Here is a 26,522-nt window from a genome sequence, read left to right as displayed (position 1 = left end):
CATCCGAACGTTTGCAAAACAACAACAAGTCTCACCTGCTCTTGCGCCACAATGGTGGTGTTGTATTCCAGCGTGTTGCTGAGCACGTAGCAGCTCATGCTCTTGCGGGACTCGTAGTCAAAGTACTCGAAGAGCGGCGGGAAGTGCTTGAGCTGCAGCACCGTCAGGACGTTGTTGTACGTGTCCACCGGGATCTTCAGCAGACGCGTCAGCTCCTTGGACACGGCGCTACTTGTCGCTATGCTGCGGGGGCAGACGCGCGCCACAATGGAAACCGTCGGACTTTGCTTAGAAAGGATGGAGGACCAAAACTGCCAACATTTTAAAGCAATAAATCAATGACCCAAAGGGATATAAAATAGTTAATTAAAAAATTTACTAAAAATAAATAAATATAAAAGGAAATAAAAACTACAATATATATATTTATTTCGATTTAGATTTATTTTTGGGATGACATTTTTAAATTTTTAATTTCATTTTCACTTTTAGTCATTTGTTTATTTATTTAGTCATGTATTTTTTAATTTGGGCAGTTTTGGTCCTTCATAGTAGGAATTGGAAGTGAAGAAGTGCAAACGCGCAGAAGAATAATTTTGTTGTTCCTAAGAGCGCAATTGAGTCACATTTAAACATTTTCGGAAAAAAACAAATTTCAACCAACAAGGAAACTCCTGTTTCCTTGATTTAACCTTTGCGATGCCAAGTTAAAAATGACTTCTGCAAGGATTTTATGCTACAATATTTCTTCCCCAACTATATTTAAGTTCCCTGTTGAGGGCCAAAATTCTATTTGATACATTTCTTTTTTTTATTTCCACCTTTGATAATTACTGAAATTTTGTAACCCAAGCGTTGACAAAAAAATATGTGGACACTCGCCACAGACGAAAAATCAAGAGTATTGACGCTACTCTGCTATATTTTGTCCCACTGCTCCTCCGTAATGTACAGCAAGACCGAGGGCCCATTTTCTAAGCTTATTCGGAAGCTTGAAAAAGAAAAAAAGAAAAAGGGAGTCTCGTACTGTTCCAGGTTGAGCTTGTTGAAGATCTCCACGGTGCTCTCCAGCACTTTGTCCACGTAGTCCACGCGGTCAGGGTAACACTTCATGGCAAGATTAATGAGCGACACCTGCAAGGACACCACGTCCTCGGACGGCATGTCCTGACGCGACTGCAATGAAAACACACAAAGAAAGCCCTCACAGAATCAAAACATGAGAAGGTTTGACCATAAATTCAACTCAAGGTAAGCACCAAAACTCATTTCTCTTGCCTTGTGTTGAAAGCAATGGTTGACGTCCACTTGACAAATAGGAACATCTACGGCAGTTACCAGTTTACTTTGAAATACACATGTATCGAATATACACGTGATTATGGCCAAAAAGTTTGGACGATTTTTATACACTTGGCAACATAAAAGTTGACAATTGTTGCCATAATATAAGTATGGTTGTAACTTAACTCATTGATACAGTAATTTATACAATTATTTGAAGTTAAAAAGATAAGACAGTAAAACATTTTCTGCCACTAGGTGGCATCACTGTTTCATGTTAGACATTGGTAACAGGAAAAAAAATGTTTTCTTTTCACATTAAGAGCAAATTAAAGGAACTTGTGGAGTCCTGCCCATTGTGTTCATTGCACATGTACATGACAATTTGTCATCACTCTCCTCAAATAACAAAATTGAATTCATGGTTCTGAACATCATTTTAATGCCATTTAAGGCCTTCATTTAATGATTTTTAATGATTTGACCAGGGGCAATCCTGATGAGAATAATATAATAATAAAAAACAAGTTTCCCCACATTGTAAGCAAGCTTGGCTGAATGTTTTTGTGGCTTAAGTCAAGTGCACTACCTGTATAACCGTGGCCACTTGCTGCGAGAAGATGTCAAAAAGTTTGATCTCTGCTGGAATCCCGGGTCCGTCTTCTCGGTGAGCAAACAGCGCCAGTCTGAAAGGAAACGATGGTGATCAAATCGAGTCACCACAGAATACGGCCTCAAAATCATTCTTTTTTGTTTTTGTTTTTTTTAAACACCAATCCCAAATGAGTGTGAAAGCTGTCGCCGTGACAACCAGGAATTGGTCGTACCTGTCAATGAGGGCGATGATGATGTTCTTGACATTGACGTGCTGATGAAGCTCGGCGCAGGAGCGCAGGAAAGGGTTGAGGGTCTGCAGGTGAAACTCATCCGGGAACACCTGCCGTGAGCGGAGAAGACGACAAAGAAGCAGAAGAAGAGCGTTAAGGCTCGACAGGCCCCGATGGCGGCGTGGGTGGCGTTGGGTCTACCTGGATGATGCATTCCATCAGGTACTCCTGCGCCAGCGGGTCTCGGCAGTTCACGACCTGCTCCAGCACGCCGGCGAGAACAACCTGGGGGGGGTCAAAAAGTCAACATCACCTCGCCTACAGTACATGACACGTTTTCACTCACCTGCTTGTACTTGTCCACGTTGACGCCCTCCAGCTGGCTGAGCCGGACCAGGTTGGTGCCCACCAGGATGCGCAGCTCCTGGCGCTCCTTCTCGCGCTTCTCCCGGTCGCGACTGTGGCCCTGGTGCTGCATGCGCACCCACAACTTGTTCATCTCGGCAAAGTTGAGCAGCACAAAGTCGATGGAGTCGTTGATGTCGCCCGTCATCTCCTCAGACCCTCTGGTGGAGAGCAAAAACATTCACGTGTTCATATCGACCCCAGTGGACTTGAAGACTGGTTGGTACGGAAAGCGGGTAAGGGCCAGTAAAGTGAAACAAAAAAAAAAGGGTTGGCAGGATTCTGACTTTAACCTCAGAATTCTGGCTTTATAGTGAGAATTCTGACTTCAATCAGAGAATTCAGATTTTATTCTCAGAATTCTGACTTTATTCTCAGAATTCTGACTTTAAAGTGAGACTTCTGAGAATAAAGTGACTTTAATCAGAGAATTCAGATTTTATTCTCAAAATTCTGACTTTAAAGTGAGAATTCTAACTTTAATATCAGAATTCTCACTTTAAAGTCAGAATTTTGAGAATAAAATCTGAATTCTCTGATTAAAGTCAGAATTCTGAGAATAAAGTCAGAATCCTGGCAACCCTTTTTTTCCACTTCACTGGCCCTAATCCTCTTCCATAGTTTGGCTCCAGAAAATATAAAGGGAAACTTTTTTTTTAACTCGTATTTGCATTGGATTATGTTATTTTGGCATCTACTTACTGGAACTCATAAGGTCACAATCAGGTAATCAAAGTGCCTAAATTACTTTTCAAATCAAGTAATCAGTTACTTTTCTCCTCGGCAACTGTGACGACGCTCAAAAGTCAAGGTAGCACTCTTAAAACAGGAGGCGTCGGGTTCAAGGAGAACACTGGCAGACGTGCCGGCTGGTGGGCGGGCGGGGCTTACTCTGTGTGCTCGCCGTCGTCGGGCAGGATGTTGCGGGTGCACTGCAGCAGGTAGTTCCTGAGGAAGAGGCCCCTGAGCGGGTGCTGCACGCCGCGGCACATCTCCACCAGGTCCTTCAGAATGTCCTTGCGAGACTGCGGGAAGGAGCGCACGTAGACCACGCCCACCGTGATCAGCAGGTAGCTACGCATACACAAAAAACAAAGGTCAGTGCGCTGTGCTCAGCTTTTTTTTTTTTTTTTTTTTTTTTTACTATTTTTACAACACGCATTTTGTGGTTAATGCATTACGAATCATACTGAAATGCAATAACATTTCCAAAAATATGTATTTTTGGCTAATACTTTGTATAATTTTCTCATAATCTTATATTATTAATTGTTTTTAAACGTAAATTTCTCTCATATTTTTCAACTGATAATTTTGGTACAATTGGCCTATTTTTTGGTAATATTTGTGTAAATTTCATTTTTTATATTCCGTCTATTAAAAAAAAGCACAGGTCGGCATTACAAATGCAAATTGGTTCTTCATTTAGTTGCCTGGATAAATAAGTTAAATAAAAATGTATCTATTCGTTTTTTGGTTTCATATCTAGTCATATTTTTGTATTGTTTACTGCTAATCTTTAAAATATAATTGCTAATATTTGGGTATTTTTTATTTTATCATTTGGGACTATTTTCCATAATATTTGTTTAGGTTTCATTTAATATTTGAATATTCTTTTTGACATTTATTTGTCTAATGTTGTATTTTTTGTCTAATCATTTTCTAGTATTTTTACATTATTTTCTGTAAGTTTTCAATGTATTTTTCATACAATAATTTGGTCCTGTTTTCCTAACACTTTTTTCTACTAGTAGTGTTTTACCTAAAATGTTCATATTCTTTGTGTAACATTTTATATTTGTCTAATATTTTGGAGTTTTCATCTAATATTTGACATTATTCTCTAGAATTGTTGTATTGTTTACTAGATTTTAAAAATATATATAGTTTCTAATATTTGTGTAATTTTCAGCTAACAATTTAGTACTATTTTTCTAATATTGTTTTCTTATAGTTATGTATTTTTCTATAATTTTGGTAATATATATATATTTGTTTTTAAATAAATTTCAACTAATATTTGGCAGAAGTTTTGAGCATGACTACTTTGTCTGTGTAGTGTGCCTAATGATTTGACTTTCCCATGATCACGTCTCTTCATTTCTTTCTACAATATTGTGCTGACTACGAGCCGCTCAGCAATCCTTCCTGCGTGGCGATGGTGCTACTCACAGCCTGGGAATGATGTTCCCCGCGTACTGGACCAGCTCGTACAGGTCGGCCACCTTGCGCCCTTTGGCAAACTCGTCCGTGAGGTAGACCTCCAGGTAGTGCAGCTCGTCCGAGATGGCCATGTCTTCTCACGCCGCTCGTTAAGGAGCAACAACACACCTGGTCAATTAGTACAACACTTGGAAGGTTGCGGTGGGCGACCAGTCCACTGTTTATCCAGCTGACCTGCTACACTAACAAGAACAGGCGCAATAGCAGTTGTCTGAATGTTTGTCTTTCCGTTTGCTATGCACGTCACACATTTGAGGATACAGAGCTCGTAGTAGCTTTTGGGAGACAGCATGGAAGTCCGCAGTTCTCCCAGCATGTTGGAGGCGTGTTTCAGTGCGTCCATCAGCTTGTTCTTGTCCTGCAAGCAAACAAGAAGTGAAGCAAGCGCAAAGCAAAACAACAATCCCGTGAGAGAAGAAGAGAAGAGAGCCCAATCTCGTGAGCTCACGTGACAAGACGTCTTGCTGAAATGTTCCTACCAGGCATCGTTTCATCTGGAAAGACTGGACCTTGACGGCCTGCACGGCTTCATCCAGAAGCTTCTCCTGCTCATCCTGAGGAGACTGCTGTGTAGTCGGCTGAAATAAGAAAAATAAATGACTTTTTTTTTTTTTTTATGTGCGTTTAAATTATTTTCACACTTGTGTATTAGACTCATGCCTGGAAATAGAAAATGTGTTCCTATTTCCAAGTTCCAATTTAGATTCATAACTTTGTCAATATTCATCACTGGGAAATGATAATTACTCACTGGAATCATCTCCAAAGTGTGCCTCACAACACTCAAAAATCAATTCATCTGGAAAATTTTACACACATATCTACAAAACTCTGAACTGCGAGGGAGATATGCAAATCCCTTCAGCACCATGCAGCCAGTTTTTCTCAACATAAGTGCTGTATTTAATGCCACGAGATGTTTGCTTATTCAAAAAGTGGAATAAAAAAACATTTATATTTGATAAGAATATTACTGTAAAGATGAGCTATGCTGTTCTTCTTAAAAGTGTTCAGTTAGTTTACATTAGACAGTAAGGAGGAAGCTGAAACTGAACCAATAAGATTATTAATGAATGTGAGCAAATACAACTCTTAATTGGAAGACATGAACTGCATCTAACGACATTTGACAGAAGCAAAGCTAAACTATGCTAAACTAAGCTAACAACATCAATCAGGCGTCAGAATCTCCCCTCAAAAGTGGCTCAAATAACAACAAATAACACGCTTTGCTGGTCCCACGCCGCGAATAACACGACAAAAGAGCACAGAAAACACATTAAATTTTACATTTTCCAATTACAACGTTATTGCCTTTAGCTAGAAGTCGCTGTTAGCCTAGCCTAGCCTAGCTTCCATTTCTGCATGACGAAAGCGTTTAGGCCACAACGGCGCTAAATGAAAATGCTCGTCTGCTTTTTTGGATCGCACACGAGCAAATATATACCATAAATGCCGAGCTCGGAACCGTTCAAAGGCGGGCGTTGCATTGAGTCGATTCGGCCACTTACCATGGTTCGGAGTTGGGTGTCAGAGCAGTCCAACGGCGCTGCCTGCCTGTCATGTGACTGCCGAGATGCGTTCACGGACTTCCTGCGCCAGTGACCAGTAACGTCACGAGGACGCGGCGGGTGGGGTCGTCGGGGACGTGCATATTAATAATAATAATATTAATAATTATAATAATATTTTTTTTAATAGAGTACTTTAGTGAGAACTGGAACAAAGTGTGACAGATAGATAGATGAAAAACCCTCCAGTGTTGCTGAATTAGGACAGTTATGCAAAGAACAGTGGCCAAACTCCAAAGAGATGTGAAAGTCTCAATGGCGTACTGTAGAGAACGCTTCATTTTAGTTGATGCTGCTGAGGGTGACCCAACCATGTCAGTGCTCATTGTTACTGATGTGTTTTTAGTGTGCATATGATAAATAATCATCTTGAATTCCTTGTGCTTTGTTAAAATCATTTGTTTGCCTTTGTTTAACTTGATGCTTGGTAATACATAATAAATTACTGACTAGTTTGAGCGCCGTTTTACTTTTTTTTTTAAGTGTTGTATGTTGTAGGAAAATCGACTGAAAACATCTGTCCAGCATGGTGCCTCTCAGTGGACCGTACCATCTGCCATGTTTACGCAGGGAATATTCAACCAATACTTAATTTTCTAAAAGCTCTGACTTCTAATTACGAAACGTCCAAAGTACATGCTTAAAATAAGTTACCGTTCTTAATAAACAAACACATGATGAATGAATAAAAAGGTCTGAAATTGCCTCGGATTAGTAATAACTCGCCTCCCCCACTGGAGCGGTGTAATGGTAGCGGCCCGAGCTGGGGAGAGTGCCTGCCATTTTTACACAGTAACGGCTAGCTGTCACAATCTGTCAAGTTAGGAGTACTCGCCGCTTAAACTTAACGATTTGAAAGTGTACAGCACATTAGCACAACATAACATTACATTTACCGGACAGCGTCCAACACGGCACCTTGGTCAGAGCCAAAACCAGTCAAATAAACTGTGGCGTAAAAGACGGGTAAGTTGTGCTCATTTCAAGTTGAGAAAGGCTTGTTGGGAGCTAGCGTGCTAGCCAGCTAGCCTAGCCTAGCTGAAGGTGCGTGTGCGCGCGCACCTCACAGCTGACTGTCAAACTTGTTGGTCTTGGTTGACTAACGTTAACGCTAACAGTGCGACTAGTACGCGACGTGTGGCGTTTATGGTGAGAGCAGGCTGGTGTCAAGTGCGACCAATGTAAACACTTCTGGTCACTATTAATAAATTATGTTTTGGTCACTATTTATATCCGAAAGAAGGGTGCACGTGATGTCACCTCCTAACGCGGAAGTTTGTTCAAAACGGTGAAACTTTATTGCACCTTGGAACGATAACAGTGGAAGTTAGTTTATTGGACTGTACTTGTGGTGAGAAGAGTGCTTCTCAATTATTTTTTTGTTTAATATTTTACGCCTCATTGCATAATAAACAATATTAGTAAAATAAACAAGTTGAAACACATTTTCCATAACATTTATTTTGTTAGATCATTGTTTGATTGTAATTAAATGCATTACATATAATACTAGTACATAAATAAATGTGAATTAATTGGTTTATTTTTAAATAGCATTTTAGACATACACCTTTAAAAACAAAATTAAAACCTCATCTACTAATGAAATGTCCATTTTAAAAAGCTGATTTGGCCAATGAGCAAATGTCTGCCTGCTTGTTTTTGAGGTTCTACTGTTGAGTAATGGAAATTAATAGCATAAATTGCATAAAGTCATTAGTAAAATGCTGTCACAATATCACAAATCTGCCTTTGGCTTCCCGTTGTCACTGATGAGCGACTATTCATAGCTAGTGTTGTTCCGATACTGGTATGACATGTTCACTGCATGTCCAGCTAAGATATCCTATTGGCCCTTAAATGCTCTGAACCAATGGCAGGACGGCTTTTTGATGTTGAGAAAAAAAACCTTAGGTCTCGGAATCGGTATCGGGGGCCAAAAAACGGTACCGGAACAACACTATTCATAACCCTTAAGGACAAAATTTCTAGGTGCAGCCGAAGCGTTGAGGGGGTCCAGTTTGGTGTCCTCAGTATTGCCTCTGGCTTTTTGCACATGATGTGGTTCTGTTGGTATGATCAAGACCCAATGTTGAACTCTCCCTGGAGCGGTTTACGGTTGAGGGTGAAGCAGTTGGGAATGCGAATCAGCACCTCCAAATTTCCAAATTGCCCTCAATGGGAAAAGGGTGACGTGCCTTCGTGAGATCCACTGGGAAAAGTTGGCCAAAGTGGCTGGGGAGGGTGAAGTCGGGCTTCCCCGTTTAAGCTGTTGCCCCCGCGATCTGACCCTGGATAAGCAGAAGAAAATGGATGGTTGCACGTAACATGACTTTTGCCGTCTGTCCGTTTGTTCACGTGTTCCACACAAACGAATCAGGACAAACACAAAGTCACGGCCTCCCCCATCCTTCTCCCCTGTGCCCGGAACTTAATTGTTGGTCGGCGATGCTGCTAGTCCGGGGATTACGGGCCGGCTGCGTGGCTGCATTGACTCCCTCTTTTCATTCCCGCTGCCCACTGGGCTTTATCGCCATCAATCTGACACGCTGTTTATCTGACGCTGCAGCCAGATCTGCTGGCCTAGGAGAAACGATCACAAAGGCCGCGGGTCATCAGCATTTTGATTGTGGCCATCACGCCCTCCGGCCCCCCCCGTCATCCCGCCAGCATCCCCGCTTCCGCCATAGGCCTTTTCGCTGTCTATGGTGTCACCCACTGCCCGCGTTTCCTCGGCCTCATGTTCTGGCCAGGTTGTCCATGTGTAGATCCAGTTGGTGTTTACCGCTCCGCAAGCAGCGCGTTTGTTGACGTCCAGCGGCTCATCCTCGTTCTTGTTTAGTTTTGTCTCCTGCAAGCCACCATGGCGTCTTTTAAACTGGATTTCCTCCCGGAGATGATGGTGGATCATTGCTCTTTGAATTCTAGTCCTGTGTGAGTCGCCTTTGTCACTATTTCTTGTACTCATACTGCTGAAGTTGAGATAATATAGAAGTTGGTGAAGACGTTTCACGTCATCCCAAGAAGACGTCCGCTTGTAACAACTTACGCAAGAGTTGAGTCCAAAAGGCTTCTTCAGTTTCGGACCACAGGTTCTTATCGTTCTTTACTGAGAACAAAATATGCCGTGATATTGCCAAACAAGATTTCTGCCAAATTTGGATGGAGGCAACTGGACTCTTCTTGTTTGTTGAGGATGTTTACCTTTTAATGCAAAAGGCTTTTGGACCAGCCCTCACTGGAAACCAGCTAAGAATAAAACCCACAAGCCGACATCACCGACCAAGATTTTTGGTTGTCTTTGTTGATTGTCATTCAAAAGTGAAGAAGCCTTTACGTGAATTAAAGGTGAAACCTCTTCAACAACTTAAAAAAAGAAGGTGAATTTAGTGGATATGGTCTGAATGGGAGAAGGTCTTTCTTGGTCCTGTCATGTTGTGGGTCGAGCTTCTATTAAGGAGATTTGGTATACGTTTGTTTCATTAGAATATCAATTGTTCGTGAGATGAAAGCCAACAAGCAAACTTTTACAAATGATTTTTGAAGTGGATTTTTTGAAAACGTAGATATTATTCCCGTGTAAACTTTTGTAAAGCACAAATGCGTGACGTGAGTGTGGACGCTTTCGTTTGGGGATCGTATTGGAACACGAGCGAGGCTTCTGTCGTTGTGTGCTGAATATAATGAGCTCTAATGAAAATACATTCGTTTAATAATGAATCAAGACAGTCTCGCTGCCAGCAATCAAATGCACGTTAAAAGCATGCCTTGATCAAAAATGATTCTGAATATCGCGCCGAACGGAAGACTACGGGCTAACTGCTAATATGCTCAATTGAAGCCGAAACAACTTCTCATTTTGATTATTTTGGCGCACTTTGAGAAAAGAAAGTCTTTGAATTCTTGAAATATCAACTTTAAATATAAGTTGAGAGGACAATGCCAAAATAAAACAATAAGAAAGTGAATTGGTCGGGCTCTACTTCAAAGTCATCTCCCTCCTCAGAGGTCTGAAAAATGTCAGCCACTGTCCTCTTCTGCTGAGATGACTCACATTGGCTTTTCATTTTGATTTGACAAAATCTTCATATGCAGTTGAAACAGCCCGTTTGGATCGTGCCACATATATATTGTTAATTTTTTTGCAATTAAACACACTGACAAGGAGAATGTTTGTTATGGAAAAAAAAACGGGGTTTGGCAGGTCAGACTTTGTAAAAGATCGGGGATCCGCCGAAAAACGGATTGGTGCGCCCCTACTTTTTAGACGTTTGAGTGATCCATGTTATAATACATAGTGTAGATCTTAGATAAGTGTTTCCCAACTTGTGTTGGGTCAAGGCACATGGTTTACGGTTCAAAAATCTCACGATACACCAACAAAGAAAATTGTCTGCAAAAGTAGACCGTATGTAATGAACTCATCTCAACGTGCTCTCTAATATCATTGAAGGTTAGCACATGATTTGTGGTACTGACAGTCACGTGTGCCTTTGCAGTGGCAAGAAGATGAACGGGTCCCTGGACCACCCTGACCAACCAGATGTGGACACCATCAAGATGTTCGTGGGCCAGATCCCGCGCTCCTGGTCCGAGGAGCAGCTGCGTGAGCTCTTCGAGCCGTACGGCGCCGTCTACGAGATCAACGTTCTTAGGGATCGCAGTCAGACTCCGCCGCAGAGCAAAGGTGAGCCTGGACAAATGGAACGCATGGACATTAGCTTAGCCATAAGCACGCAGCTGAAAATGAATGAGCGTGTCGGATTCATATCTGTGGCTGGGCCTGCTCAATTATGGAAAACATATTCATCACGATTATTTTGGCAAGAATTGAAATCACGATAATTCAAATGATTATTTTTATTTTTTGGGTACAAAACAAGAAAATGTTTAAGCATTTAAAAATATTAAGACCAATTAAAACATTTGAAACACTATAATTATGTACATTCCTTTTGGACCAAACAGAATTGAGAATAATATATATTTATAATAATATATATTCATTTATTTATGTTGGCAAAAAGTTGAAGTTGGAGTGCAGCATGCGCACAAATAAAAAATATTAAGAGAAATAAAAATCTTTGAAACACTATTATTATGCAAGTTCCTTTTGGATGGAACAACATTTATTAAATTCGTTATTTTAAAATGATACAAGTAGCAAATGTATACATTTAATCAGCTCAAATTTTTTTACGATTATGCAGATTTTGTGTAATAATTGAAATTGTAATTGAATTTCAATTAATTGCACAGCCCTATCTATGGCTGTAAATGGCGTGAGCTCATGTCATGTAGTATGTATACACACCTCTTAAACATGATATTTTTGGGATTTTATCTTTTGTCAAGCTCTTATCAATTGAACCTAATCTTAAAGTAATTGAAAAAAGGAAACACACTAACATTGCGGTTCAAGTGATGAGCTCCTATGCATTCCATTATTGTTAAAAAAAAATACACAAGTCTATAGTTAACTGTTAATGTAAATAGCCCTCCTGCAATTGAGTGAATAAACAGCCCCGATATGACGGTTTTGGAGCATTTGGTGTCCTTGAGTTACCATTTGTTGTGTATGTGTGTGTGTGTGTGTGTGTGTGTGTTGTCTGGCGGCAGGATGCTGTTTCATCACGTACTACACTCGCAAGTCAGCCTTGGAAGCACAGAACGCTCTTCACAACATGAAGATTCTTCCAGGGGTGAGTAGCGGCGGCGGCCGTCAAGCTCGCCTTTCATAGTGCGCCGGTTTCCGTGGAAACAAGCAGCCGCCCTTTTGATGCAGCTCACTCATTTTGACAGTCCACTTCTGTTCCACCGGAATGGTTCAGTCGTTAAAGAGTTCGTCATTTCAGCCTTTCTTTATGGAAAATATGGTCCAGATTCCACAAAAAAATAATAATAATAATGAAGAACATCATAACTTTCAATGGATTTCAAGCCTTCAAAATAAAAGTAGCGGCGTAGCAACACGGTTTCACCACACTTTCTTGGGCATGTCACATGGTGTTTTATTTCACAATCATACTTAATAAAAAATAATAATGTAGTTTAAATGTGACCACTAAATAAGCCACTATTGGTCCAAAGAACTGGAACTATAAATGATATGTATTCATATTTTTGGGTGTTTGGACCAGATTAATTGGATGTACGTTACATGCGATGGTTCGATTAATTAATCTCGAAAAGCGAGGTCCCGGGTACTGAATTAATTGAAAAAATGGCTGCACAAAGTGGAGATGAGCGCTGATGTTGAATCTTTTCCCTCTTCCAGATGCACCACCCCATCCAGATGAAGCCAGCCGACAGTGAGAAGAACAACGGTGAGGACTTTTTGAGGGATGGAATTCTTCCATCAGAATGCAATCGATGCTGTTGAGTGATTGTGCCAAATGTGAAATGAGTGCGCACGTTATATGTGTAACGCAGCAGTGGAGGACAGAAAGCTGTTCATCGGCATGATCTCCAAGAAGTGTAACGAGAACGACATGCGCTTGATGTTCTCGCCCTACGGGCAGATCGAGGAGTGTCGGATCCTTCGCGGCCCCGACGGACTGAGCCGAGGTGACGACCGTCTTCTGCGCCGACAGACGTCGTGCATGCAGCAACGTTGATGGAATTACATGCGCTTGTCACAGTGTTAGGGCTGCAATGATTTGACAAATAACTCCAACTGGATTATTAAAAAAAAAAAAAAAAAAACACACAAAATCTCTACCTCGATTCTATCCAGTGATCCTTTTTCTTGTACACAACGGCACGTGTACAACGACTTACGACAAACATCGTTAGCAAATTAAACTCAGTGAACAGACTGGCTAACGGTTAGCCAGTTAAAAGGCATGCTTAACTCATTGAGCCATTTTCAGCAGTAAAAAGTTCCTATTTTGTCCAGAACTAATTTGATAACTTTATTATTTTTCATGTACAATTAATATCTTGAAAAACAAATCTTTGCATTTGCTGTCGACTGAAGATGACCTCACCTGTGCTGAGGAAATAGATATTAAAGGTATTAATTGTACACAAGTTATCAAATTAACCCTTTAAAGCCAAACGTATCATTAAATACAAGACATTTTGAGCTCTCTATTTCATGAGTATAATATTTTTCCCCCCCATTAAAACCCTGACGTATGTGATCTGACGCATGCATTGCACGGATAATCCATTAGATGGCAGTATGATGGCTTTTCCAGCCACCTTGCAAGATCCCCCAATTGAGAAAGGAGAGGCACCTATACCTATTAATAGTGGGAATGTTCTTTCTGATTTTTGGAAATACTAATATGTTTGATATGTCTGTTTATTATTATATTTTTGACAGTTAGAAATGTACAAATTTAAAGCATTGTGACCGGGTGTATCAAATATGACACAAATCAAAAGTTAAAGTTGATTTAAAAAAAAAAAAAAGTTTTTGGGTTTGTTTAAAGGGACTACTTTACTTACAAAGAATCCAAATTTTCTCTCACATATTTCATGGTTCAGGCTTTATGGGGTTAATTGTGGACAACATATGAACTTTTTACTGCTGAAAATGGCTCAATGAGTCAAGTATCCCTTTAACAGTCAGCTGCTAACCGGAGCCAACAGCAGCCAACATTCTCATTTGCCGACTCCCACGTCACTCACCGGGCCATACCCCGGCCTTCTAAAGCCACGCACATTTAAAAGCGCAGATTTCTACAGTGTAGAATGTGAGGATGGCGACCCCAAGTGGACAATAATTTAATAGAGTTCCACAAACAAATATTAGAATTTTGTTTGCGAACGGAGGTAAAGGATTTTGATAGTTTTGAGGCCAACTGAAAATAAAATGCTGATGGTCGACAGTCAAACGATTTCTTCACATTTGTCACTTTTGTTTGTTTGTTGTCGTTTGATCCGAGTCAAATATTTCCTTCTTCTCAGCAGTTAAGAATGCAGTAAGGAAAGAAAAAACCCTCTACATCTACTAACGTCCAACCTCTGGTGTTCACGTTTGTCCTGGTGTCAGTCCACTTCTGTTGTAGAACCATGCATGTTTGTGTGTTTCAGGTTGTGCGTTTGTGACGTTCACAGCCAGACAGATGGCCCAAGCCGCCATCAAGTCCATGCACCAGTCCCAGACCATGGAGGTGAACAGCCAGCGCACTCGCATGCGCAAAACCTTTATTGAAACATTAGCGCACAAGCAGCGTTCGTATTGTGACACCGAGCGTCTCCCGAGACATCGCGTTTGTGTGTTTTGCGTTTAGGGCTGCTCGTCGCCCATCGTGGTCAAGTTTGCCGACACCCAGAAAGACAAAGAGCAGAAGCGTATGGCGCTTCAGCTGCAGCAGCAGATGCAGCAACTCAGCGCCGCGTCCATGTGGGGAAACCTGACCGGACTGGGAAGTCTGGGGCCGCAGTACCTCGCGGTAAGCGTCTTGTGACCTGCAAGCGCGTCCCGAACACGCATATCATCACAAATACAACAAATACTTTGGGTTTTTTTTGGCGGCACGGTGGCTGACTGGTTAGCACGACCGCCTCCCAGTGCAAAGGTTGTGAGATCAAGTCCGGGCTTCGGCCTTCCTGGGTGGAGTTTGCATGTTCTCCCCGTGCTTGCGTGGGTTTTCTCCGGGTACTCCGGTTTCCTCCCACATTCCAAAAACATGCATGGCAGGTGAATTGGACACTCCAAATTGTCCATAGGTGCGATTGTGAGTATGATTGGTTGCTCGTCTCTGTGTGCCCTGCGATTGGCTGGCAACCAGTTCAGGGTGTACCCCGCCTACTGCCCGAAGCCAGCTGGGATAGGCTCCAGCAACCCCGCGACCCTTGTGAGGACAAGCGGTACAGAAAATGGATGGATGGACTTTGTTTTTTTGGTACATCGCCAGCTCAATGCTAGCGTTCAATGGAAAACCCAGTTGACCAGCTAGCACAAATTCGCTTCACACATAAGCGAACTTGAAATAGCCAAACTTTGACACACAAACTGTAGGAATGCACACAGACGGCCGGGTAACGAGCGTAACAATACTCACGGCCGACACAATGAGTTATGTTAATTAAGTTTGCCAAAGCGCTACAGCAGGAATGAATTTTTCCGTTTTTTTTATTGCAGTCATTTTACATGTATAACATTATTGTTATACTTGTTAATGATTTATTTTCTGGTTGTTCTTTTGAATGAAGTTATATTTAAAGGTGAGTTTTGGTAGTTGAATGACTGCTAAATTCTTAATTAGGGAATAATCATGTTTACTAATGGCGACTTCAATATCAGTCAAACATAACCGCCGTTATTGATTGAAGTGTTTGTGGCTGTTTGCTGTGTGCAGATTTACTTACAGCTGCTGCAGCAGTCGGCCTCCACGGGGAACGCGCTCAGCAACCTTCATCCCGCTTCAGGTGCGCCGACAGGAAAGTGCCAGTAGAGACGAAGGTCCCGCTTTTGTTGTGTGAAAGGCACATGCTTATAAATGCCAGTTTTGTATCTCCGATTCGCACATTCTGACCAACATCTGCATGGAAGGGGCTGCATAAGCGCCATCGCGGATCTGATCGTACCTATCAATTGCGTTTGGTCCCCCAAGCCGTACCTTTCACAAGGAACAGCAAAAGGCAGCTGTCATGGGCCGTGTGTGAGAGGACATATTTCATTTTTAAAATGGGACAGGTTGGTCATTTATTGATGGTTAAAAAAAAAGTTACAGAAATGTAAAATTTAGGGAAAATGTGCACAATAATTGATCTTAATAACAAACTCATTCATTCTCACTTAAAATTTGTATTTTACATGTAGCTAAATAAGTTTGTCTCTTTGTGCCCTGCGATTGGCTGGCAACCGGTTGAGGGCGTACCCCGCCTACTGCCCGAAGCCAGCTGGGATAGGCTCCAGCCACCCTTGTGAGGACAAGCGGTTAAGAAAATGGATGGATAGATCTAATTAAGTCAATTCTAAATATCAGTTAAGTGTTAAATATATATATCAAATGGATTTTTACTAAGCTTCTTTTTGAATAAGAGTTTATTTTAATGAAATAGTGGGTTCGTTTAATTTTGCATTTCTCTCATTTGTAATGAATCTCACAATTAATTTACTGATTTCATCAAGTAAAATGTGGAAGGTTTGTTTATTAAAATGTATTATTTACAATAAATCAATGAACCAATTTTTTTTTTTTTAGATAAATGAATGAAAGAATGAGTTTAAGTAAGTACTGAAATCAATGTCAACCAATCAACCAATTCAAAAATACCAAATTAATACAACAAATAGTACAGGACAGTTGATAATGTCTGCTACTGGTCAAAAGTTTTAAAAGACTTCCGTTTTTCCAAACTTTTATTGAAAGTCAAGCCGTTAGTTTGATACAAATGAGGGAAGCGGTGAACTGTTACAGGATAAAAATGACTTGCTATATGAACGCTGCATTTTCTGGCCCTTCTTTGCGGGCTGCAGTCGACGAAAGGGTGGGTTGGGTGATGCGCCTTGACTGCAGCGTCCGTGCAGATAGATGATTATTGATGGCGTGCGTGTGCGTGCGTGCGTGCGTGCGCGTGCGTGTCTGTGCACAACAGGTCTTAATGCCATGCAGAACTTGGCCGCCTTGGCAGCAGCGACCGCCAGCCAGGCCTCAGCAACCGGTTGCTCCAGTGCCATGACTACATCAAGCAGTCCACTCAGTGCACTAACAAGCTCAGGTAAGAAGTCTGCGTGTGCGAATGTTTGAATTCTTCCTGTAAATCAGACTTAACGGGGTTTTTTGGGGGCGGTTTTAAACCGCTTGCAAGCATTGAATGTCGCCTCACTTTATCAAATGTTCCAGCAAAGTTGCTGAAGCTCAAGCTAACAGTCAGATGAGCACGAGGCTACGTGAGTGTCCCGCGCGTGTATGGCAACTGATTGACACCTTGCTTGCTACGCCTTAGACTGGCAAAGTGGATCGGACCTTAAGCCATTAAAGCCAACATTTTACCACTTGAAGAGGAGACCAAAGGGCGAAAAAACAACTCAACTAGCTTAAATGTTAAATTCAGATGCCAGTAGACAAACTGCGAGTCTCTAGTGGGGTTTCTATCCACACATTTTTATTTGAATTTTCAAGAAATATACGAAAAAAGAAAACTTAATGGAAAGGCTAGAAATTTTAAAAAAAGGGCCCAAAATTCGCAAAAAAAAAGCTTTTACGCTTGGAGGGGGTGGATTTTGAAGCAGATGGAAAAAAGGAAAACGCCAATTTTGGCTATGGAAACCGGTTTTGCGAACTAACGCAACGCTGATACATGCTGATATTACGTCACACGTACATTTGTAGTCACAAAGCAATAGCGCACGATAAAGTAAGGCATGTTTGGGGGGGGGGACGAAACAGAAATCTTTTTGGAATTAATTAAAGAAGCGAATATTGATGCAATTTTCGATAAAAAATAGCAAAGAAACGCTACGGTTTATCAAGAATTACAAAAGCAAACTCATACGATGTCCTCGCACAGCGCAGTCGCTTCCTGTTCTTCTTCTTTTAAATTACTGGTGGAGCACATCTCTATGGTGTATAGCGCCACCTACGGCGACGGAGTCCCCTCTCAATATTCGCATGAGATGAACAGATGGAAACGGGCATAAGTCGCATGTCCGTTTTGCGCATTTTCAGTCAATTTGCTTAAAAAATTCAAAACAATTGGACGGAAACCCCACTTGTGTCTGTGTTTGAGACTCTGCATACATATCATGTATGGCGTTTTTGTATTGAACCACAAAAACATGGCAGGATTGTCAAATAAGGAGCAGTTGGCCCCAAAGTGAGGAAGCGGGCAAATAAGTAGAAAGTGACTGTTGGCAATAACTGATGGCGCCAGTCGCTGACAAGATGCTCCTCGCTGTGCTTTCTAGCCACAGCTACAAATGAAATGAGAAATAGGAGCGAAGAACCAGCAGGCAAAATGTTTCTCGTGCAGCGCAAACAAAGGCGCCGTTCCTTTCCTTGTCTCAAGCTGTTGTGACGTGTTTGCCGTCTCAGGCTCGTCCCCCACCTCCAGCAACACGTCGTCCGTCAACACCATCGCGTCTCTGGGAACGCTGCAGTCTCTGGCTGCCAGCACGGGAGCTGGCCTCAACATGGGCTCGCTCGCAGGTATGAAGCGCCGCCCTCCCGGGGGCCTCGCCATTTTCCTTTTCGCATCTTTTTGGCTCCGCAATGCATCCCACGTGGCAAACGGGTCCGCCGTACGATTGATGATCAGGAATGGCGGCACTGAACGGCGGCTTGGGCTCGGGAGGCCTGTCTAACGGCTCCGGCAGCACCATGGAGGCGCTGAGTCAGGCGTACTCGGGAATCCAGCAGTACGCCGCCGCCGCCGCGCTGCCGGGACTCTACAACCAGAGCCTGCTGTCACAACAGAGCGTGTCGGCCGCGGGGAGCCAAAAGGAAGGTGAGCTCTGCGTTTCGCGTTCCCTTTCAAGATGGCAGACCTACCAGATACCACATGGGGAGGGAAAACAATGTGGCCGCATTTTAGATATGTCAGCACATGATGCTAATATGTTGCCACAAATTGGGTAGAACATGCACACAAGGGGCTAACTTAACTCTTTTGCTCCCCAAAAACGTATAAAAACCTTCTATTTTAAATATTGCCATGGATCGTTTGTTTGTTTATGCCAGAGCATACAAAAGGCTTTGATGCAGCCTCTGAACTGCAGAGAACGGTTGAAGCAATTGTAGTTATTACAAAAACGGCCAGCAGGTGGCAGCAGAGTATAATAGATCAAAAGTATTTTTTTCCCCCCCATTGTTTTAAACAGATTTGTGAATAATGATGACACTTTTTCTTTTGTTAGGTTCCACGTTTGTTTATATAGCAAAAGAACACAATATTCTGTGGGCCTTGCGAAATCAGTCCAAATCCAGTCAAACAGCCGGGAGCAAAGTTGGTTGCTTCTAGTACACATTACACTTACATTGACATCCAAAATGTTCATGGGAATGATGTAGCCATTAATGAGTATTTCCTGCGCATGGACCGGGATGCCGCTTTTGTGGCCACAAATGAGCATTTTGTGCATATCATGTTGTGACTGCAATGTTGTTGTTTTCCCCTATCGGCCGTACGACAGAGATTTGTTTCTTTGCAGGTCCGGAAGGGGCCAACCTGTTCATTTACCACCTGCCTCAAGAGTTTGGCGACCAGGACCTGCTCCAGATGTTTATGCCCTTCGGCAACGTCATCTCAGCCAAGGTCTTCATTGACAAGCAGACCAACCTCAGCAAGTGTTTTGGTCAGTTTGCGCTGCTGTACCCAACGTTAAACAACTAAATATGATACGTGTGATATTAGTCATTCTTCCTTTTTGAATAGTTATACGGTGTTATAATCTATCATTAATTATTAGGGATGTCAAAATGAGTGCGTTCATTTTCAGTTAATTTAAAGTTCCTTTAATGCCACTATTTTTTTTATGCACGATTAATTACTTTGAAAGCCTTTACTGGGGGAATTCCAGTCGCAACGCAGCAGACACGTCCACGTCAAAATTTAGCAGTAATACATTTAATTGAATAATAATGCATTTATTTGTGGAGACTGGGGTCCAGTTGTATTTTACAATGTTAAAAATGTGCAGAATTTCACAAGTTACTTCATGTTAAAGATTAGATCACTCTTAATATGAAAAGAAAAATGCACTGAGCTGTCACCGTCTTACAAATGCAACTATGCCATCTAGTGGCAGAAAAAAGAACTCAACAAAAATCAATATCACGCTAGTTTTTTTACAGTACGTACATCTTTTTAATTTTAACTCAATTTTATAAATGATTATGAAATTACTGTATCAATGACTAAGAGATGCAGCCGTATTTCTATAAGTTTAACATTTTTCCCCACTTTTATGTTAACAACAGTTTGAAAACTTAGAAAAAAATATTTTTATTGTACATTTTATTGTACATTTAAAACAGATATCAAATTTACGATAAATCGTTAACTAATGAAGTCATGATTACAATTTTTAATCGCCTGACACCCTATTAATTATTTAAATCATTGTTAAAATATAAATATAATACATTTAATAGCGTGCATTATTACCAGAAGTGGCATATCCAGGTTCAGAAAGTAAAAACGCTGCTATAGTTTGGCTTCAGCCAGCTCGCACCTTAGCTAGCTCCCATGTTGCTCGTTTACGTGCTCGGGAGCTAGTAGCTAGCTAGCTATTAACAGGGGCTAAAGCCAAACTGTGGCAGGGTTTTTACATTCTGGACCTGGATTTGCCACCTCTTAACAGAAACTTGGAACCATAACTTATCAGAGGTGGCAAATCCAGGTCCAGAATGTCAAAACCCTGCCACAGTTTGGCTTTAGCCATTGATGCTAGCTAGCTCCCTAGCAGGTAAATGAGCACCATGGGAGCTCGTAGCTAGCTAGCTAGCATCTGGGGTAAAGCCAAACTGTGGCAGGGTTTTGACTTTCTGAACCTGGATTTGCCACTTCTGATAATAATGCATCATTTACACACTATTCAATGTATTAGTCTGATTATTACATTTGTGTTGAATAGAATGTAGATATGGTACGTTCGAAAGGTGTAAACATTAAATATGTAGATGAGGTACATGAGACATGACAGGTGTATTGACATGAGTGACACGTCGCATTTGGAGGTTTGTAACCAAAGAGCTGGTCCACATGTGTCCGCAGGCTTTGTGAGCTACGACAACCCGGTGTCGTCGCAGGCCGCCATCCAGTCCATGAACGGTTTCCAGATTGGCATGAAGCGACTCAAGGTGCAGCTCAAGCGCTCCAAGAACGACAGCAAACCGTACTGAAGTTGCGCCGGCTCGCTTAGCGTAGGAGACGCTCCGGTAAGTGGAGTGGCAAACGTGCGGCAGACCATAGCCCACCCCGACCCCCACCCCGACCCCCACCCCCACCCCCTCCCCCAGCGGACCGACTGGATTCTTCCCGTCTTCTCCTTTGTGGCTTCATGCACTTTTGTTTTCCCTGCAGCGAGGATGACAAACTGCTATGTTTTCTTTTGGAACTCTTTTGTTTGCTGTGCTACCTTTGATACCTTGATTGTTGCCACGTCTTGCACTTGGGACAGCCCAAATCTTTTCCTTCGTGTTTTCCCCCCCCTGAATGTGCTTGACTTTTTCTTCACTGTTCTCCACTGGAACAAATGTCGGAGTCTGGCCACCGATTTGTTCTTCTGCATTCGACTCCATGCATGTGCTTGGAATTCTTCCCGAGCCGCTCTATATAGTGAGTCAACGATTTTTGAGCACTGTTGTCAAACACGGGTGCTGGTCAGAAAATGTGAATATTGAGGTAAAGTCCATTTGTTTCAATAGTTTTTTTCAAAAAGTGAAACTTTTATATTGTTCACCACACACAAAGGTAAATATTTCAATCTTTCAATTTTGATGGTTATGGCAGAAAGACCCCCCCCCCCCCCCCCCCCAAATCCAGTGTTTTACTACGGAAGAGGATTAGGGCCAGTGAAGAGAGAAAAAAGAAGTTTGGGAGGATTCTCACTTTTTTCTTTTTAAAGTGACAATTCTTACATTATTCTCCGAATTTTCACTTTAAAGACTTATAAAATAATATCCATCCATCCATTTTCTTACCCGCACAAGGGTCGCGGGGGGAGGGGGGGGGGGCTATCCCAGCTGGCTTCAGGCAGTAGGCGGGGTACACCCTCAACTGATTGCCAGCCAATCGCAGGGCACACAGAGACAAACAAATAAAATAATATCTATCAAAGTAGATGAACCGAGTGTTAAGGGGAGGGGAAAACGTGGCCAGAAAAAGTGCACACGTGACGAGGGACGGAGAGGATGACGAGCAACGGCCATTGGGAAATTTGGGAGAGATTCATAAGGAGTGGACTCAAGCTCTGATTGGTTGTTACCTGAGACCTGAGCAACTGTGATGTCATCTTCAGTCGACAGCAAGTGGCAAAATGACTGCCCCCTGAGATGGATAAAAATGGCTGGAATTTTGCTGTTATTAGTTGTCGTCTCCCAAACCGAAGCTGATGCGTTCGATTCTCAACTCTTGCTGACCATGTCGAAGTTTCCTTGAGCGAGACGCTGAACCCCCCAGTAGCTCCTGATGCTGTGTCATCAGTATGTACATGAGGAAACCATTGAGGTCGAAAATCGGCAAATAAGTGAAAATCCATTTTAATCAATGCAGCTGTCGACCAGGACATTTAAGAGCGCTTCATACTTCCCGCTGCTGAGAAACTTTTTGGAGGCAATGAGTTTCATTTTCCAGTCCGAAAGCCAAAACTAGCAATACCTGCTTTAATAGCCACTTGTTTGGCTAGCAAACATAACTCGAACCCCATTGAAAATTGATGAAGACGAGGGAAGAGAAAGCCGTGGAATGCAGACCATCAGAAGGCCCAAATCAAAGCATCGTGTCTTGTCCTGGCGACATGGATGTAAACGGATGCCCGACAAAATACATTTTCTAGTTGGTCACATAAAAGGTGCACTTTTTTTATTTTTCTGTCATAATCATCAAGATTGGAACAAATAAAGGCTTGACATATTCCACTTTGCGTGTGGTGAACTCATGTAAATGAAATTTCACTTTTTGAAACAAAGGACTTTCCCTCCATATTCAAATTTTCTGACCAGCGCCTTTATGACGACAGTGTTGGTTCACTATCGCATATATTGTGCCCGCAATGTATCCCACAATGCATCTTGAGAAGTAGTCAACAACTGTTGGGCTCCAGAAAAGCAATATATCCCATGATGCATTGTGTGAGTGCAGTCAGCCGCCGGAATTTGCACTCGTGACCGAGAACAAATTCGCAAGTGATTGAATGGCCCCAATTTCGGCCCCTTTATCGGAGACATCCGATAATCTGACCTTTGCATGAGGGGGAAATGACTCAAAGTTGGCTATTGTCAGTGTGTGCGTGTGCCACACTCAATGTAAAGTTTGCTATCGTAAATATGGAACACGTACGTTCAACCTTTACGATCGTCGCTGTCTGACGAGAGTCAATCAAAATGAATTTGTTCAAATTGTATTTTACATTGATTATCCTTAAATGTCCCTGACAGGAGATTTCTCGCTGGAAAATGTACAGTATATTCTTGATATATTTATAATCGTATAAGGATCACTTCTGCTGTCATTCAGTTGAGTTGTGTGGGTTTTTTAGGAAGTCTTTTTATATATCTAAGCCCTCAAAACAACTGAAATATACCGCATAGACTGCTACCTTGACTTGTGAGAGCCCCAAGTTATTCAAAAAGCGCTCGCTAGCTTCAAATGACGCCAGTGAAATGAAATCAAAATGGAGAAATGGCCCAATAGGCCACGCCCCTCAAAGCGCACATCCAACACTACATTGTTTTTTCCTTGTTTGTTTTGGGGACTGCAAGAGAAGAGAAGCGAAGCGCTAAGTCAAGGTATCAGCGTATGTGTGACAAAAGGAGCAATAGGAATGCAAAAGTGCAAAAGTGTATTTCACATCCACAAACGTCCCTGGAACGTCTCCCTCGTCTGATTGGAGCGCGGACGTCACGTGACGCGCTTTGGAGCCGTGCGTCGGCTCTTTTTGTAAACACTGGCGTGTATATTGAAGGCTCTGCCTCTTCTATTTTTATATTTCAAAAAGAAAAAAAGGTTTTATACTTCTCCTGTGTGCTGGGGAACTATTTATTGCCTAAATTATTTATCTGCTGTAGTTTTCAACCACTAATGTGTGCAACGACTCCAATGGATCTCCTGGTGTGCGTCCTTGTCTTGTATCCGCCCGCCGCCATCGTCGCAACTATGTTGGATGATTCAAGTACCAGGGACTCCTCAAGTTACGATGGAGTCTCGTTTCTACCCTCGCGATGTAAAACGAATTTCCATTTAAGTCGGATTTCCCCGTTAAAGTCGATATTTACATCAAAATACTTTGTACAGTAATAAAAAACAAACAAACTTATTTGCACGACCCGGAAACCCGGAACCAATATTAGTTTTTTCCTGCCCGGACATTCATTGCTAGCGGACGCGAGCCGACCGGCTGATGGACGTTCGTTGCTAAAGGTAACAACACAACTTTAAATAGCTTTAAAATGGCGTGATTGCAGTGGGAAATTACCAAAAAAGAAGGTGCTATGGACGAGGCAGAGGCGCCGTCAAGTCCAAACGACGAAACTGGAGGTCTCCCTTGTACTTTTTTTCCCGTCACGGTGCTGCTTTTATTGGTCCCATCAATAAACGTCGTCATTGCTTCGGCTCATCTTAACGGCGAGGTCCGCACCGAAAAGGAAACAAAATGTTACGACACGACAATCAAGGCCAACCTTTTCTGAATCAACTCAAACTTGTTTCAGAGGGGAAAAAAAGTTGTAATTGAATGAGAATTTAGCATTTAGCCCCAGGTGCTAGCTAGCTAGCTCCATTGGTGCTCGTTTACCTGCTAGGGAGCTAGCCCTCAGGGGCTAATGCCAAACTGGCTGGAGTTTTACTTTCTGGACCTGGATTTGCCACCCGCCGTACTGCGCCTGTGTGACGCCCCCACCAGGAGGTTTACTTGTAGTTGTTTGCCTTCCTTGCCGGCCGGGCTGCCCCGAAGACCGTCACCCGTCGTCTCCCCTGCCCTAAAAAAGTGTTTTTGTTTTTTATAGCCTAAAGCTGAGGTCACCAACATGGTGTCGCTTGAGTAGCACGTGGGCCTGTTCCAAAAATAGCTCACCAGTGATGAGACATTGTGATTTTCTAGGAATGATCATTTGAAAATGTAAACACTGGCAGAGATATCTAGAAATAGTGTTGCATCATTTATTTTCTTATTAATGTGAGAACTCATGAACATGTCTTCACATTGAAACGTTTTTATCGACGCTGGCGTGGCGTGCGGTCGTTGACTTGCGCCCCGGCCGGGCCCTTGGAATTGTCGTGCTTTTGTGTGTCTTGAGACAATGTTGTGTTCGAGTGCTGGCGTGTGTGTCGGAAAAATTTAGAGGACACGCGAAACCCGAGACGTGCCCGGGAGAGTGCAGCATTTCATCGTGGCCCCAGTATAGCTTTTGGAGAGAAAAAAAATACCACAACATTTTGGTTCACAATCTTTTCCCCCCCACAAAATTCTCACTTTTCCCAAAAGCAAAAATAAAAGTCATATTTCCACAAGAATCAATTTGTTACCTTGATGAAATAATGTCAGCTGATGATTGCATTCAGGATTTTGCTGGCCCTAAACGACATTTGACATATGGCCCCAAAACATTTACAGCACAGACGCCAAATTAGACTCAATTGTTTATTTTGGCTTCATATACAGTATGACATAAGACAAAAGAAAACCCCAAACATCTTCTTGGATAAATCAATTTAATGCTGTCACTAACGACTTTTTAAAAAATGGAGTCGCCTATCGATTATTCCATCGAGTCATTGACTCATCGCCCCGCCCCCCCCCCAAAATTCCATTTTTTAAATATTTGTTTTTATTAAAGTCCACTAAGATTGAACGTGAGTTGAATTTAGTGGATATAAATACACATTGTTCCAATTAATAACCGAAAAAGGATTAGGCTGAAGCTTCAACAGTTTATGATCAATAATCACTCCCAAAAACTTAGTTTCAGTAACTTGTTCAATTTCAATACCATTTCAATTAAGTTTTGATATCACAGTTTATTTTAGTCTAAAATAATGACTTTTTTTGGGGGGGGGAAACTCATACCATGACCATCGCCCCCTCCCCCAAACCCCAAAAAATCTACCCCTAATAGGAAGTAGAAAATGTGATTGTGATTAATTATATAAAATTGTGCCATTAATTAGTTTACATACAGTATTCAAGTTTATTCACATCCTTTTTTACGACTTTTCTGAATGCTGTGTCATGTCGAAAAATGAGCCGTTTGTGTGCGTGGTCTTTTGCCATATTGTGGTCACGAGTGAATGCCTCACCCGTGTCATGTCTGGGGTGGCGTAAAAAAGAACAAAAAAAATGCAACTTTTTGAGCAAAGAGTGCTGATTTTCTTGTGGGCCGTTTGTAACTGAACGCTAGGCTAGGCTAGCAGCCAGTGAGGCGTCGTTAGCCGACTGACGAAGACGAGGCGGCGACTTTCGTTCGTCTGTGCCTCTCTTTTACGATGCATGTTTTTATATCTGCACTGAGATTCTTGACAAAAATATCAACTGGTTTGTATTCACTTCTGGAAAATGACAAATAAACTGGTGCCAAATGTTTTGCTCAAA

The 26,522-nt window shown here is 42.1% G+C and overlaps 2 protein-coding genes across 4 annotated transcripts in view; one reads left to right on the top strand and one right to left on the bottom strand.

Moving 5' to 3' along the window:
* The window catches only part of vps35 (VPS35 retromer complex component), a 14,530-nt gene extending 5,555 nt beyond the window's left edge, over positions 1-8,975 (bottom strand). Inside the window, exons 1-14 of the mRNA XM_086071331.1 lie at positions 8,954-8,975; positions 8,876-8,896; positions 7,210-7,261; positions 6,254-6,335; positions 5,222-5,320; positions 5,004-5,100; positions 4,692-4,815; positions 3,408-3,590; positions 2,458-2,677; positions 2,313-2,396; positions 2,112-2,221; positions 1,874-1,970; positions 1,028-1,176; positions 36-243 (exon numbers count right to left, since the gene is read on the bottom strand). Of these exons, the coding sequence (XP_085927457.1) occupies positions 36-243; positions 1,028-1,176; positions 1,874-1,970; positions 2,112-2,221; positions 2,313-2,396; positions 2,458-2,677; positions 3,408-3,590; positions 4,692-4,815; positions 5,004-5,100; positions 5,222-5,320; positions 6,254-6,335; positions 7,210-7,261; positions 8,876-8,896; positions 8,954-8,975 (1,548 nt within the window). The remainder of the gene's footprint in view (positions 1-35; positions 244-1,027; positions 1,177-1,873; positions 1,971-2,111; positions 2,222-2,312; positions 2,397-2,457; positions 2,678-3,407; positions 3,591-4,691; positions 4,816-5,003; positions 5,101-5,221; positions 5,321-6,253; positions 6,336-7,209; positions 7,262-8,875; positions 8,897-8,953) is intronic.
* On the top strand, positions 7,107-26,522 carry celf1 (cugbp, Elav-like family member 1). 3 transcript variants are annotated; one of them, XM_086071188.1, is made up of 13 exons: positions 7,107-7,279; positions 10,813-11,000; positions 11,933-12,015; positions 12,591-12,639; positions 12,746-12,880; positions 14,357-14,436; positions 14,557-14,718; positions 15,628-15,697; positions 16,871-16,993; positions 18,310-18,423; positions 18,533-18,721; positions 19,425-19,568; positions 20,990-26,522. In XM_086071188.1, exons 2-13 carry the CDS (start codon positions 10,823-10,825, stop codon positions 21,115-21,117), a joined length of 1,455 nt encoding a protein of 484 aa, XP_085927314.1. In that variant the 5' UTR covers positions 7,107-7,279; positions 10,813-10,822; the 3' UTR covers positions 21,118-26,522. The 3 variants fall into 3 exon arrangements, with proteins under 3 accessions (XP_085927314.1, XP_085927313.1, XP_085927312.1); XM_086071187.1 differs by lacking the exon at positions 7,107-7,279 and adding an exon at positions 9,025-9,247 and having other exon boundaries at positions 12,749-12,880; XM_086071186.1 differs by lacking the exon at positions 7,107-7,279 and adding an exon at positions 9,025-9,247.

The sequence above is a fragment of the Leptonotus elevatus genome, chromosome 3 (assembly GCF_054856555.1).
Source record: "Leptonotus elevatus isolate MCC_2025b chromosome 3, RoL_Lele_1.0, whole genome shotgun sequence".
Taxonomy (NCBI): Eukaryota; Metazoa; Chordata; class Actinopteri; order Syngnathiformes; family Syngnathidae; genus Leptonotus; species Leptonotus elevatus.
This window is presented reverse-complemented; position numbering and strand designations above follow the sequence as displayed.